Source organism: Panthera uncia (genome assembly GCF_023721935.1).
Source record: "Panthera uncia isolate 11264 chromosome B2 unlocalized genomic scaffold, Puncia_PCG_1.0 HiC_scaffold_24, whole genome shotgun sequence".
NCBI lineage: Eukaryota > Metazoa > Chordata > Mammalia > Carnivora > Felidae > Panthera > Panthera uncia.
This window is the reverse complement of record NW_026057580.1, coordinates 19,826,117-19,842,864: the sequence shown is the minus strand read 5'-3', so window position 1 is coordinate 19,842,864 and position 16,748 is coordinate 19,826,117. Positions and strand designations below refer to the sequence as shown.

At 42.6% G+C, this 16,748-nt stretch overlaps 1 protein-coding gene across 1 annotated transcript in view; it reads left to right on the top strand.

Moving 5' to 3' along the window:
* The window catches only part of PKHD1 (PKHD1 ciliary IPT domain containing fibrocystin/polyductin), a 483,789-nt gene that overhangs the window by 155,094 nt on the left and 311,947 nt on the right, over window positions 1-16,748 (top strand). The window contains exon 36 of the mRNA XM_049653801.1: window positions 9,270-9,482. Within this exon, the coding sequence (XP_049509758.1) occupies window positions 9,270-9,482 (213 nt within the window). The remainder of the gene's footprint in view (window positions 1-9,269; window positions 9,483-16,748) is intronic.

The following is a 16,748-nucleotide window of genomic DNA, read 5'->3' as shown; positions in this document are numbered from 1 at the left end:
TGTTGGAAAAAGGAAGTGATGCTTTTTGGGAGATAGAAAGGAACCAAGGTTTAGTTAAGTAGCAATTGATGATAGTAGCTATAATGATGAAGGCATTTATTTGTATCTGTGTTTTGGTTCCTTTGAATATTTCTAGTAGTTTCTTTCCCACAAATATGTTTACACCTTATAGTTAGTGTAGAGTTAATTAATTTATAAAGTTAACTTAATGAGTTTTATGTTTCAGAGCAAAAAGTAAAAACTGATTGACAATCTTTATCTTTCTCAATTATCTGTAAAATTGGCCAATTCACTAAAACCAGGGTGTTTCTATTTACCGGGGGCAATTAAACTTCACCTGACCTTGTGGCTGTAGAGACTGTATTTTTTGCATTTTTTTTTTAATGTCAGCACCTAGCAGAAAGGGTGAAATAACAGCAAATGTTGGATGAATGAAGAAGTGAATTAATTTGCAATACCAGCCTTGTAGTTTTCAACCGATTTTAGATGAGAGTATACAGCATAAGACTATGGACACCTAGAGCAATGGCTTAATTTACCTAGAGCAGTAGTTCTCAAAGTGTGGTCCCTGATCAGCATCAGTATCATGTGGGAACTTGCTAGAAATGCAAATTTTGGGGCCCCATAGCAAATCAGCTTTGGGTATGAGACCTGCCAATCTGTGTTTGGAGACCTCCAGGTGACTTCGATGCATGTTCAAGTTTGAGAACTACTAGGCTAAAGCAGTAAAGGGAGCCATATAGAATTGTCAGGACTGGAAGCCAATGGATATAGCTCTGCTAATCTTTTCCCAAAGGCTATGCGACCCTTTGCAAAGAACAGTGAAAACTTGGCTGGCCACATTGCAAGGGCCGATCCTGAGCATGGCATTCTTCATTACATGCGGTTCTCCATCCTGCCAGGGAAATCAGAGCTGATGAAAATGATTTCTCCCAACTGCCATAGTGTGTGGCTCTGAGTCGGTGATTTTACTTCAGATATTCCCTCCACCCCACCCCCCACTCCCACCCCCCAGTCTCCATTGCCAGTTTGACAGTAATACTGGGCTAATTAAGGAATTAGCACGTGGCATCCATTTCAGAGAGGTGTGTGATTCTTTTCCTGCACCCTGAGAACATCTTTTGCCCATACTTTTGAGTTCATATTTTCTTTTTGTAATCAGGCAGAGACATTACAATTAAAATACCGTTAAAGTGATTCTGGCAAGTATTGCAATAAGCATGTTTTTTAATTAAAGGAAGAACGGGGGGATGCATAAGCAGCATCAGCTAAAGGGGAAATTTTCATTCGATATCTATTTTAATTGAAATGAAAAAAAAACCATCAGGAAAAGCAGCAGCAGCAGCAGCCCGTGCCTGTGTGTGTGTGGCTTGCTCCCAGGTTGCTAGGTTTAGGTGTTCTGTGCTTGATTAATTAGTAACCAGCCCGAGAGTCCATTCCCTTCGCCCCCAATCCTTAAAGCCTGATTTATGCCTCACATCCCCCATGAATATGTGAGGGCTCAGGCATCTATTTCCTGAGCTGCTAGTGGATAGGATTATGGAGCGTGCACTGAGCTCTTGGGGGCTCTCGTTTGCCAGCCAAATTGATTTTCCGCCTTTCTGGCCGGGGACAAGCCCACCTCGAAGGCTTCTAGGCTCTGCTCCAGTGGATCAGGCACAAGCCTAATCCGGATCTTGCCAACAAAGGAAGCTGTGTGCATCCCCAACACAGCTTTGGGCTGTGTCTGCCTTCCCCCGTACTACTTTTCTCCCCTCTCTCTCTCTCACCTCCTCCTGATGCCCACCCCTACAGCAACACCGTCCGGTAGGGTGCAGTAATGGGCCCGGATAGCTCAGCCAGCTCTTCTTCCCCAGGCAGAGGAGGGGTCTGTCCATCTTGAATGGTTAGTTTTCTACTATTCTCCAGGGAGAGAGAGAATTCCAGAGGCTTCCCTATGTATTTGAGTGTATAACTACAGGAAAGGTAACCAGATCCAGGCTTCTAAATGTTTTAAGGAATTATTTAAGGTTGACTCAAAAAACTGAATGGGGGTTCATCAATATAAACAAGTAAATGGAATAATTTATATATACAAATTTAGAGAGTTCAGGCTTTGAGCAATGAATTATCTAGTTTGGGTTATAGATTGATGGAATTAATTGAGGTCCTCAGATGCCTACCTGGGCCTTACCTCCATTCCCCTCTGACTTTCCCTCTGCTTAACCCTGGAGTCATTCTCACTGGGTTCATTTTATCACCTGGCTTTCACCCACTAAGGGAGTGCACTCTTGCTCTGCACCCTTTCTCCCCCAAACCTTCTAAAGTTCACATAATGACATCTTTTCATCTACCACCTTTCTAGTTCTTAAAATTCTTCCTAGAGCTTATGTCACTAGGACCTTCCAAATCTTGTAATTCACCTAAGTTTTGTGACTCACACCGAAGAATCTTGCTACTTCCTCTCCTTAGTCTGGTTTTCAGATATTAATATTTGACAGTTTGTTTCTCTTATCTCTCTTCTGTTCTCCCTCTCCACGATCTCCCTGGGAGACCTCATTAATGTCTTCTTTTTTAAAAGTTTTTATTTATTTTTGAGAGAGAGAGAGAGAGAGAGAGAGAGAGAGAAAGTGTGTGAATGAGCCAGAGAGGGGCAGAGAGAGAGGGGTACAGAAGATCTGAAGTAGGCTATACATTGATAGCAGATAGCCCGGTCCTATGGAGCTTAAATTCACGAACTGAGAGGTCATGACCTGAGCTGAAGTTGGAAGTTGAACCTACTGTGCCATCCAGGCACCCTGGGAGACCTCATTCACTTCTGTAACTTCAACTCCTACTGATTCAACACGTATTTATTGACCACTTGCCAAGTTCCCTATGGACCAGCCACTGTTGTAGGTATAGGGGCTATGGTTGTGAATGAAATAGACCAAAATTCTTGCTCTCACAGAGTTCATTTCTCTAAAGAAGGCAGTCAAGAATGTAAATTATAGTTTTTGTTCGATTTGCTAAGCAAATGGAGTGGGTGGAGAGGGAGTTTAGTGGCAGTTGGTGGGATTTGCACACAGTAAGGCAAAGGCCGTGAAGTAGGGAGAGTAAGAAGGTCAGTGCAACAGGACTGGGAGCCTGAAGGAGAGCAGAGTGAGACTGGGCCAGAGAGGACCAAGCCTGTAGGATTTGGTCGGCTTTGCCTCCGAGTGTGGTGGGAGCCATTGGAAACTCTGAGCAGAGAGGTGACATGACAAGGTTCACAGAAAAGAAAACAATTACACTTGATGCTGTTTTGAGAATAGACCCTGTGGTGCAGGTGGGGGTGGGGACAGAAGCAGGGAGCAGAATTGAGAGGCTGTTGCAATAATCTGGGGATGAGATGAGAGTGACTTGGACCCCAGCGGTAGACGTGGAAGTGGTGAGAAGTGCTTAGATCGTGGGGATTTTCTGAAGGCAGGATGCACAAAATTTCTTGGAGAATTGGCTGTGAGAGTGAAAGTTGATGCTAGAATTTTCAGACTGAGCACCTGGAAGAATGGAGTTACCATTTGCGGTCTCGGCAAGGACTGTGGGATGATCTGTGGGACAAGGTGAGGAATTCATTTTTTTGAATGTGCTCAGCTGAGGAGCTTGTGAGACATCTAAGGAGAGATATTGAGTGGTAGTTGGGTATGTGAGTTTGAGCTGAGGGCAGAGGTGGGCCTTGGAGATACCAGTTTGGGAGTCATCAGCCGTTAGCCTGTGATGGTATTTAAATCCCTAAGACAAGGTGAAACAACCTTGTTCATAGAATGATAAGAAAAGTGGTAGAAGGACTGAGTGTTGAGATACTCTGCATGTCAGTAGTTGGGACAATCAGGAGGAGTCTGAGGAGGCTAGGAGGGGAGTCTTGGGGAGTAGGAGGAAAACCAGGAGAGCACAGTGTTGGCCAGTGAGGGGAAGGATTTTCCAGAAAGGAGTTACTTAGCCTATCATATACTGCTGGCCACTCAGGACAGGCGAGAACAGAGCATCGAGACTTGGATTCACCAGTCTGGATGCCATCATGACCTTCATAGGACCAGTTCTTACAGACTTGTCAGGCAAAGGCCTAGCTGGGGAGGGGTCAAGGGAAGGGAGGCAAAGAATTGCAAATAGAAGGCATAGCCAGTTCCTTTGAAGTCTTATTGTGTGGTAAAATATTTATACTCTAGATTCTTACCTTAAAGGGGAAAATAGCTAGAACTGTGTAATTTTTTTTTTTCAAAACACATACAACAAATCATTCCGTGGTTATTACAGAGGATGGCTAATTGTGGGGTTAGCGAAAAGCAGGTTTTGATGTACTTTGCAAACATGAGCTAGCTGCTAAAAGTCTCCTTGACTTCCCTTTAAAAGAAATAAAAGGGATGTTGAATGGAAAAGAGTGATTACATGTAAAAAGTTGTGTTCATTTATTTATTTTAGAGGGGAAGTAACAATAATGATGGTTGATTGATTTTTATAAAATTACCCAAGGTCACTTGTGGGACATACTCAGCTTTCATGAACAATCATAATAAGCAACTTAAGGGTCACAGCCACAGGCCGATTTCAGCCCTGCTCTTTATTTCAGTGCTCAGAAATGTGGTCAAGCTCTATAAAGTGGAGGAATAAAGTCTTCCCTGTGCCCTCCTATCTCAAGTCACTACGCTCCAAAGCAGCTCACTGGATATTTGTTTTAAGCTAATAAAGTGTGAGGAGATAACACTTGGGGCCTTGGCACAGGACTAGCTTGGGTATAAACCTTACATTCTTTCACACTGAGAAGCTTTCATTTTTGTTACCACTTTTAATTATTTCAATTAAAAAGAGATGAATTCCTCATCAAACTCTCTTCTTAATTTACCTAGATTTCCTTATACTTGCCACTGATAAGTAAGGAGGGAAGGCTTTTTAGCAGGGAGTAATGGTTATCATATTAATTAATTAGTCCTGTTTTTAGTACTCTTGCCAACACCAATCATTCATTTTCTCCCTTCATTAGTGTCATTATTAGCTCCCCTCAGTAAATGACGTTTCTAAATTTCTACCCGTTTGTATTTGTGTGTTTAATATTTCGCTTGATGGGATGAGGAACAAAGCCCAGGTTTATAAATTTACCCACTAATCCTTGTATTCTGCCTCAAAGCCTGTTTTGCATGAGGCAAGGTATATCTACATTTACAAAATGGAAATAAAACATATATAAACAAGCCACAGGCAAACTTCACTTAGGTTAACACATGTTTTTCTTTAAATATAACTGTGATAATTCTAATTAATAAAAAAGCGACCTGGGAGGGTTGCAGATGTAGATTGAATATGAACTCTTCTGGAAGGTGGTCCTGGGTTCTAAGGCTTGCTCTGCTCATTCTGGGCTGAGAGAGACCACCTCTCCCACCTCTCACTCTCTGGACTGTGAAATATGACGCATGATACTGACTTCAGACTTATTTTGAAGGTCATTTCAGACAACACATCTAAAGATTTTGACATACAGTAGAGGCTTAATAAGTGTTAGCACCATTGTTTTCCCTGTAGAATTATTTGAATTTCTGACTATGTATATTGATACTCTTCCCAAGTGAAATGCCAAGTTCACTGCAGCATAGGCGGTATCAGGAAAACATGAGCTCTCTGTCTCCATCAGTGCCAAAGACACATCCAAATGCATTCTTGAAGATGTAGATGTCCAATGTTTTAAAGCTGGAAAGAGTCTCGGTGAATGCATGGTTCTGTCCTGCATGGGAATGATGAGAAAACAGATCATCCCCAGGCACTGAGTAGGACAGATTTGGAAACTGGGTAATCTAAGACCTAGCAATTTTATGGGACTTATTGAGGGTCATTGAGAGGCTAATAGGCAGAGTCTGCCCCCTGTTTCCACCACTTGCTCATCAAGGACAGTTCAGATTTCCTGACTATTTATAATGGAGGAGTCATACCATGCAAATCCATGGTCCACCAGTTGAAAATAATTAGTTAGGACATTAATGACATGTGACTGTGAATGGAAAAGTTTTAGTAAAGAGGTCACATTTCTTCCCTCTTGTTCACAGCAGGATTAATGACTATTACTGCATTTGTTTAAAAAAATTTTTTTTAATGTTTATTTATTTTTGAGAGAGACAGAGACAGAATGCGAGTGGGTTAGGGGCAGAGAGAGAGGGAGACACAGAAGCTAAAGTAGGCTCCAGGCTCTGAGCTGTCAGCACAGAGCCCAATGCGGGGCTCAAACCCAGGAACCATGAGATCATGACCTGAGCCGAAGTCAGATGCTCAACCGACTGAGCCACCCAGATGCCCCACTATTATTGCATTTTTGATGATTATTCTTGTCATTGTGATGACAATGGAAGGGAAAATTAAAGTCAAAATTGCCAGTAGGTCCTTTGGAAGTCTGGAAGTCATGTGGTGCTGCCATAGCATCAAGCCTGCACATCAATGGACATTTTCTTGCGTCTTGAATAGCTTACCTGAGTATGTATCACTGTACCATGCTTCACAAGGAAAGGGGGACCTGTCAATGGTGAGATGTTGGAAGGAGGGAGACCAGTAGTGCTAGAGTGATGGGGGAGGTGTGCAAATGAGTAGTGATGGCACCAGTGGGGCAAGTGCAGACAGTGAGTTTGACAGGAGCCACTTGACACCACTGCGTTGTCTAATAGGTGCCAGACCCAAGACTGGGGATCTGTAAGCTTCACTTAAAGAAATCCCATCATAATTCTCTGAGGGAAGAACTCTTATTGTGCACATTTTACCAAGGAAGAAACTGGGTACCCACATGGGGTGTGTTGTTCTAAATTGTGACTGAAAGGAGAGAACACTTTCAGGGGTAAAATCCACATAAACATCCTCTGACTATTGCTGATGGTGTGTAGTTTGGGTTTCAGGATATAAGCCTAGAAGGTTCAATGAAGAGGACTGAGGAAAATGGAAGAGCAATGTTAGAGCAGAAGGTCAGGGTTGAGATGGCTTCCACGTTTGAATATTGGGTCAAATGTTAACTGATCACTATCTCTGTGCTAGGATGGAAGTAAACAAAAATGACTAAGGGCATCTTAGCCTTTTTCTGCTCTCCCTCTCATCCCTCCAGTACATGTTTGAGTAAATACTTCCAGTTGTGATTTCTGGAAAACAACAATACAACTAAATAACTTGGCACATTGGATTTAGGACTAAATTTAGCAACTGAAGAGTCTTGGTCTTCACTGCCGCTCACTCACTGAGATTCTCCTTTCCACAGGAGAAATTGTTTTGTAAAAAAATGTTTTTAATTTTTTTTTTTTTTGAGAGAGACAGTGTGAATAGGGGGGAGGGGCAGAGAGAGAGGGAGACACAGAATCTGAAGCAGTCTCTGGCCTGTCAGCACAGAGCCTGACGTGGGGCTTGAACCCTTGAACAATGAGATCATGACCTGAGCCGAAGTCTGACCCTTAACCGACTGAATCACCCAGGTGCCCCCAGAAGAATCTGCTTCTGGAGCCATTTTCTGTGTATCCATAAAAGAAATTCAGATACTTAATCCAGATTCTCTAAAATGATATAACCATTTATTAGTTTGCTCTACAATTATATATATTGAGTGCCACCTACCTATTTGTCACTGTTCTAGACAATGAAATACAGAGGCAAACAAAACAGATTAGTACCCTCATGAAGCATGCATTCTAGTGGGGGGGGGAGGGCAGACACTAAACACATAAATATATAATGTGCCTGATGGTAAGTGTTATGAAAGAAAATGCATTTGAGTAAGGAGTGAGGGCATGCTATTTGTATAGCCTGGAGAGGAAGACCTCAGTGAGGAGTTAACATTTGATTTGAAACAAGAGGGAGTGAGTCACAGGGATACCTGACAGAAGAATACAGCAGGTCAGAAAACAAGTAAGTCCTGCTGGGAACTGACCAGCAGGCCAGTGTGTTCAGGGCAGGTGAGTGAAGGGGTGAGTTGTAGATGATGATGCAGGGGAACTGGAGATGGGTGGTAAATCATGAAGGGCCTTTTGCAGCCCAGTATTAGGACTTTGACTTTCATTCTGAGTTAGGTGGCAAGCTGTTGTAGGATGTGGAAAAGAGGGCTCCTGATGTTTCCAGTATGAAATCAAACCTCTTACCACCTTGTTACAGGATAGAAGAGTCTTGTCCAGTACTTTTGCAAACCATATGCAGGAGGGAGATAGATTTAGTAACTCATTCAGGTTAAAGTGGTTATTTAGATGGGATGCTTTAATTATTTTGGCATTACAGGGAAAATTCTATATGAAATACAAATATTCTAAGTTCTTTTAAAGAAAAGTATTATAAAGATGAAAGCATGTTTTAATTTCTTAAGTATTTAATTCTCACAATTTAATTTTATTGTAAAATAATACTCCTACATCACAGAAAATTTGGTTATTGAAGAAAACATATCTGTATCAGTTAAGTTTATTTGATTGCTAACAATGGAAACCAACTTTCTTTTACAATAGGAAATTTAGGGAGAATATATTGGGTCATTTACAAGAACTGATAGAAAGTCTGGAAAATTAGGTGTAGAAATGATAGCTGTCAGGGTATTTTGAAGGGGCTTAGCAGGTGGGGGCCTCAGAAATAGAAACCTCTTCTCAGGCTCATTTAGATGCCGCCAGTGGAATTACTAAAATCTAAACATTTCTTGTCTTCTCTTCATTGAGCTCCAGATTTTCATTTGAAGCATGGGTACATGGCTTAGACTACAGTAGGACAGGCTACTCTGATTGACAATCCCACTCTGTTGAGTGGAGCAGAGCAATTTCTTAAGGAAATTAGTGTCTATTATCAAAAGTGAAGTCAAATGGATGTTGGCCAGGTAAAATGCTGCATACGTCATGATGGCAGCCCTAATTACAGTCCCTAGTGTCATAATTTGTATAATTTTCCCATATTTTCTTCTATTCCTATTTCTTATTCACTTGTTTCTAAACTTAATTTTATAGGCTGCTTTTATCTGTTGATTGATGGCCAAAATGGTGACTTTCTCATCCCTTATTTGACCAGTCCTAAATTGCTGGGCATTTAGGATATTGCCATGAAAAATAACATAGAGATGTGGTGAATAGTGATAGCCAGCCTCAACTGGCTTAGTGGTATAGTGCGTCTACCCCTGGGGGTCAAATCCATATTCTATTGTGCTTCTAGAAGAGAGAGCAAGATAAAATAAGTCTAAATTCCAGCAAACGTATATAAATAAAGAGGATTTCATCAGACATTGGAACTGTCAAAAGGTGGTGAACCTTATCCTCCCAGGGACTGATAATCTTCTCTTTGGCCATTAGGAGGCAAGCTGATTTTCATGGATCCAGGACCCATTGAGCTCAGGGTACACTCCATCCTCATTTCTGATGGTGGGGAGCTCCAGATTGGATCCAAGGACAAGCCCTTCCAAGGCAAAGCCGAGATCAAACTCTACGGGAGTTCTCAGTCTACCCCCTTCTTTCCATATGGTGTCAAGTTCCTGGCTGTGAGGAATGGAACACTTTCCCTGCATGGTGAGTGAAGCAGTGCACCCAAATAGATGAGGTAGAACGGTGTCTAGACAATGTGCTGGTGATGGGGCAATGGTAAAACCTCTTAAAAATCTTGGACCATCTGTTGCTGAGGCGACACAGTTAATTACAGCATGGGCACTATTTCCTTAAGTAAGAAATGCTAGTGGCTATTATTCTTGTGGCAGACAGAGTACATTTAGTCCCCAGTTATTTCCTCACTTCCCAGTAGGAGGATTCGATAACCTCCACCCACCGTCAGGTGACTTTCATGTCTCCCAGTGGTTGGACCACACTTCCCTGTCCTACTGGGACATGGGCTTAGCCATGGACCTGCTTTGGTCAAGGAATGTGAGTGGAAGTGATATAGTGCATGGCCAAGTAGAAGTTTTAAGAGCTGTTACAATGCTTTGGCCATTTTGCCCTTTTTCCTCTGCTTGAGAAGAGGCTGTCCCAAGTAAGATTGGCTCCTTCAGTTTGGGAATCAAAATGAAGACAGTAGGGGCAGAGCTGAGATCCACCTATTGCTGACATCAGCATGAACAGGGAATAATCTTTGTCATTGTAAGCCATTGAGATTTGTGTTAGTAACTGCAGCAAAGTATAAAATGATGAGCTTTAAGTATCTCTCTCTGGATTCTTATGTACTTTTGGTTACATAGCATGAGCCAAAGGGAAATAAAAATGCAGGCTCTAGATAGTGGCTCAATCTCCAGAAAACATGATGTCACCTACATGGGCATTCCTATACTGGCATAACAAACTAAAACCCCATTACCTATCATAGAATAATTACTCTAGACATGGATGTGTGCATATGCTGAGGACTCTGCCATTTTGCTCTGTCAAGGCTCTGTTATACAGTAGTCATCTTTATCTGTGGAAGATAGGTTCCAAGACCCCCAGTGGATGCCCGAAATCATGGACAGCACAAAACCCATATACATACCATGTTTTCTCCTATACATACACACCCATGATAAAGTTTAATTTATAAATTAGGCACAATAAGAGAGAAACAGCAATAACTAAAAATAAAATAAAACCGCTATAACAATATATGATAGTAAAAGTTATGTGAATGTGGTCTCTCTCTCTCAAAATATCTTACTTTACTATACTCACCCTTCTTGTGATCACATGAGATAATAAAATGCCTACATAATGACATGAAGTGAGGTGAATGAGGTAGGCATTGCGACCCAGTGTTAGGCAAATATTGATCTCCTGACATATAGTCATCTATATGAGGATCATCTGCTTTGAGACTGCAGTTGACCACGGGTAACTGAAACCACAGAAAATAAAACTATGGATAAGGAGGGACTAATGTCATCTATGGGCTTCAGTCATTGTTTACTGAAAAGCACTCTTTTGGCTCTTTTAGCTTTCTATGATAGCAAGTGAAATCTTTTCATCAAGCATTTCATCTTTGGACCAGTCAGACTGCTGAACACTGGGAATGTATTTTGTAAGGCTTAAAAAACCCATAACTATCTGGACAGAAATTCAAAATGCCTACAATATTGATTCTTAAGTTCTAATTTGTGGAGGACTCTTCTCTCCTATCTTCATCAGCAAGAACTTACATCGATGTTGTATCCCAGCATCCACCAAGGTTTTCTATCTATTCAAACATCAGCCATGGTCTTCAATGTTAGCTCCAGTCCAACAGCCACTTACGTCATCAATACAACGTGCTGCTGTTTAGCACTGAAAAAACACAGGTGGAGAGTGCAAGCAGGCACAGAACAGTATTTTCTGTAGATCATCTGAAGGACCCTGAAGCATCACGGGTGTCCTGATTTGAAAGCCACTGTCCTGTAAAATGCAGACCCACAACTCTTGCTAGAAATGGAAATTCAAACGCAGAAGTGTGAGGACTCCTAATTCTTTTCCTTGGCTTCTTTAATTCCAACGCTTTCCATGCTCATGTTCTATTATGAAGGATCAGCATAACAGCTCATAAGTATACCTTATGTATGTGCATTCTCAATGTACCCTGTACTCCTAAGCCTTTGTGTTTAAATAATTGTCAAATTAAGAAAATCGTTAGTGCCATTGCTGACCATCAATCAATTATGGGGCAACCAAAGCAAAGTAGATGCTTCTAAAATATGTTGACAATTCTGAAGTTTACAAAACAATGTTGCTACTTTAGCCCTGTGATGTTACTGGACATTGAGAAGGCAGACACCTCCTCTCCTTCCCTTCTCTCCTTCTGTTTCTCTGGCCCCCCCGCCCCCCAACCTCCTACTCTTCTCCTTTCCTGCATTTCCAGGGTTAGGTTGCTGTACTCATTTCCCCAGAGTCCTGCCAGTTTGGGAGTAACTAGGACCTCTCATAAGCCACAAAGCTTTCGAAATGAACACAAGGCATTTTTCCTCTCTGAAATGTTATTGCCTCATTTCATTCATGTGAAGGAAACCCTGCACGGGAAAGAGCGCAGTCACCAGGTAAGGGCTCCCTTCTCTAGGTCTCTGTCAGGGAACCCCCAGCCCAGCCTGCAGCTCATCAGCCCTCCCCTGTCTCCCTCTCCTGCACACCTGAGGTCTTAGATTCCCCTCTGGCAGGGCAGTATAGTAAGGCTAAAATCGTTACATAATTTCACTGGCCTTTTCCCAGGGCCTGCCATGGGTCTGATGACCCTGGGGCTTTAGGGGAAAACTAATTTTCTTTTGCTGTCACGTATGCAAAACAGTGAGCAACCTGATTCACTACTTTGCATCCAAAGTCCCTAATGACCCAGTGCTCATTCAGCTTCCTGGTGTGATGTCGTGAGACTCACCACCTGTGCACAAAAGATTCGTCCGGGAGATTTTTTACAAAATCCAGGTTTCTGGGCCTCACCCCCAGAGTCTGACTTGGAGGGCCTGAGTGGACCCAGAAATGTGCATTTAAGTGGGCCCCTGAGGCGATTTGACTCCGGTTGCCCACTGATTACTCTTGGAGAGATGCTGTTTTTAGTGGTTAATAGTTTTGGAATCAGAAACCCGTCCAGTTCTGCCACTTATCTGCTATGACATTGGGCAAATTAAGCTCCATGAAACCAGGAAAACATGGTCCCTACCTCATAGCCCTACTGCTTGTGAACTACTCTGAGGTATTTGGCACACAATAACACTCAAGCAAAAATTAGTTATGGCTATTTTATTATATCCCTCCCCCCCCCCCCCAAACACTCAGTACCCAGTGCCATTATCTCATGTTTTCTTGTAGGGGGGAAGGGGAGAGGGGCTTCTATTTAAAAATTTGGCATGGAGCCCAGAGATTTTTCTCCTTATTAATTTTCTTGTCTACCACTCCTGATCAGAGCAGGAGAGAGGTTTTAGCTTGGGAAATCATGAGGTAGCAACATTCCCAGGCATCTTCTGTTCTGTTCCCACTGCCCAGCGAACACCTTTTGATGTCAATCTTTGGTGGTGCAGCTCCTCCCCAGGGGGTGGAAAACCACCCTTCCTGGGTGTGGTTACAAGAAAGTCTTCTGGAAGCCATTTGGGTGGGCCCCAGAATAGCCAGAAGCAGAGCACTGTCCAGCAAGGAGACCTCTTGCAGGCATTTTATTCCTAACGTCCAACAGTGAGAGGACTGACTGATGGGTACTAATTTAACTCCAGCTCTGGTCCCAGAGAATCACACAAATGGCCTGCATGTTAGTGCTTTCCCACCTTCTGTCTCCTATCTCATTCTTCATTGCTGCCCCTGGAACCCTTCTGCTCCAGCTGATTTTTATCGTGGTTTCATATCGCTAAGCAAACAGGTTTTGCTGTTCAGCTGTCATGAGGAAAGATGGAGTTGAAAGCCCGTTGCATGTTTTTCTTTTAATGTAGGAAAACCCTCACACGCTCATACACACACACACACACACACACACACACACACACAGCCATCTTTCTCTTTCTTGGGGTTTGGGAGTGGATTGAGGGCTATTCCAAATCTCTGATGGGGTTCAGATTGCTTAGTCAATTCTGTCACCTGCTCCCTCTGGTAACGTGACAAAAAGGGTCTCAGGATTCCTCCCAAGTGGCAGTCTCAGGGTTGGGTGGCTGTAGTCGATAAGGAAATTTCACTCTTGCCTTTTTCTTTTCCCACTCTGTCTGCCAATCCAGGTTCACTACCCCAATCCCAGTGCCAATCACCTGTCACTTTTCAAGGGGGCCGCTGTCAGCCTGGGCAACTTGAATTTTTGACAATGTAATTACGGCCCTTGCTTCCACAGTGGGAGTCTGAACAGGATGGTGGGGCTTTTATTGATTGTTCAGCAGGGAAATTTATCAATGTCTCTCACTTCATTTCCAGTTCCTCCCTGAGAAATTTGGCTGACAGTTTCTTAGGAGAAAAAGCAGTCTTACGGCCTTGAATGGACTTCTGTCTTTGTCCTTTTCAAGAAATTACAAGATACAGGCATTAAATATACATGGAAGTTTCCGAGAAAAGTGGGTATGTGGGAGTACAATTGAGGAAAACACTAAGGCAATTGTTAGGAACATAAGAATTTGGTAGGAACAAATAAGAAAAGAGAACTAATATAAATAAGCAAGTTCAGATATGTTTTATTTTCCTTCTAAAGGCACCAAGTATATTTAAATTCCATGCTGTTTATAAGTACTATATCATGGGCACTATTTTAGTTGCTGAAGGGCATCAGGCTGTCTTGAAGCATGGTATCGTGTGCGTGGAATAGACGTGAATGTAGGAGAGTGTTCCTGGTTCTCACCCTATGCTCCACAAAATCCAGATATTTCTTGGAGGAGCCTCAGGGATTCCCCAGACAATGAAGTATTTGGGGGTCCGGCAGTAAAGGTTTAAATTGCTCAAGTAATGCATTCATTGCTTATCTCTATATTTGTGTTCAAAGTAATATTTCATTAGAAGCAAGGGTTCCATTGCTAAAATAGTGGTTAAAAACAAATATGAGCGCATCCTTTAAACCGTGGCATGTAGGGGCGCCTGGGTGGCTTGGTCGGTTAAGCGTCCGACTTCGGCTCAGGTCATGATCTCGCGGTCCGTGAGTTCGAGCCCCGCGTCGGGCTCTCTGCTGACAGCTCAGAGCCTGGAGCCTGTTTCAGATTCTGTGTCTCCCTCTCTCTGACCCTCCCCCATTCATGCTCGCTCTCTCTCTGTCTCAAAAATAAATAAACGTTAAAAAAAAATTAAAAAAAAAACCACCCAAAACCGTGGCATGTAGATCCTTTGGAGGAGTTTAGGGCTCCTCTTTGTATGATTCCTTCTTTCCCCAAGACTGATAGAGCTTGGGGACTGTTCCTGTGATCTACTCTGTGATGTAGGATGAAACTTTCCAGAGCCTATTGCCTCTTAGGACAGTTCCTCCAACAATGTATTTTCAGATCTCTGCTCTTTTGTCACCTGACCAGCCACTTTCAGTCGGGTCTTCCTCTATATCCATAACATCCCCTCTTGCCCCTGCTTTTTACCTATTTCTTCTAGATCATGAGTCTTCCCCATTTTTTCTTTTTCTGTCTCTCTTTCCTTTGGGCTGGAATATAAACCGTAGCAGTGGCATGGTGTTTTGGTGTGTAGCTTTACTACTCTTAAATTACTTGATTTTAAGGGACAGAACCCCAGTGCAAACAAACTTAGAACAAAGGATTTAGGAGTTCTTGGTCAAGCCACAAGGTGAACAGGCAGGCAAGAGGCCTCAGGTGTGACTGTCTCCATGGTCCCCATGCTGTCAGGACTCACTCATAGTCCTTAACTCTGAGTCTCTGTGCATGTTACACTTCACTTGCTCCTATATGGCTACTGCATTTTCTGGTTTCAAGTGGACTTTGGTTTTCTACCACCAAAGAAAAGAGCTCTGCAAGCAGATGATCCCACTTCTGATGTGTCTTCAAAAGGCAAATAGTAGCCTAATGACACGTCACAATGCCTACATCATTCACCTCATTTCATCTCATGATATAGACATTTTATATCACATCATCACAAGAAGAAGAAGGGTGAGTACAATAAAATATTTTGAGAGAGAGTGGGAGCACATTCCCTATTATTAGGATTGTTTTATTTTATTATTAGTTACTGTTGTTAATCTCTTACTGTGCCTGATTTATAAATTAAACTTTATCATAGGTATGTACATATAGGAAAAAACATAGGATACTAGCATTTGGCACTATCTGTGGCTTAGGCAACCACTGGTGGTCTTGGAATATATCCTCAATGGATATAGGGGAACTATTGTAAATGCTATAGTTTTTCTTCTACCTTTTCAAGGGTCTTGGATTTTCTCAATATTGAAGAGTTTATTTGTCTTCCCCTAGCACTTTTTACCACAAACTGTTACCTGAGATTTCATGGGAATCTGGAGCTGGTGTGGTGTGTAGATTGGCCGTAGGTCTTTGCAAATGGTACATTTTTAGGGATGGTTGAGAGACTTGAGCCTTTTAGAAATCTGACTCAGAACAGACTTTATTTTTCTCTAATCACTTTCTTAATCCGTGTTCTGATGGGTCTTTTTTTCCCCTTTCCTTAATCCACAACACCTGGGACATCATAGCTTTCCAGTTGATTTAAGGTTATTAATAAAGGCCAGTTCCAGGGTGCCTGGGTGGCTCAGTCAGTTAAGTGTCCAGCTTGGCTCAGATCATGATTTCGTGGTTCATGAGTTCAAACCTTGCATCGGGCTCTGTGCTGAGAGCTTGGAGCCTGCTTTGGATTCTGTGTGTCCCCCTTTATCTCTACCCCTTTCCTGCTCACATTCTCTCTCACAAAAATGAATAAGCATTAAAAATTTTTTTTAATTAAAAAAAAAAGGCCAGTTCCAACTCATTCAGTTCTCATGCAATCATCCCTTCCTTTCTCCTTCTAGAGGCTCTGTCCTGAGGCATATTTAAGTGGCAAGGGTTTGCCTTGCTCCTTTGCTTTTCCTCCTATCCTTTTTATTTTATATTTTCTTGGTGCTAGGACAGGTTGAAGAGGTAAGGCAAGAAGGCTCACAAGCTTTTTACCGTGCTCTGTGGTTGTAGCCTCTGTTAGGTGTGGCTGCCTCCCTGGATAATACTGGCTGACTGTTGATTCTTTCTCCAAAGATTTCTGCACAAGATCATTGGAGCCATGTGGGAGACCTCCCACTGTTTACAGTGTGGAGCCCCCCCCCCCCGAGTTTACAGTGCTCTTAGGTTCCACCTTGGGGCCTATTTTGGGTGGAGTACCAGAGCATTGGCTCAAGGCAAGCTACCTTCCCCAGAATCCACTTGGTCCAGGAGAACGTTACCAATTTGTCTGCACCAATGATGTTCTACTCACCAC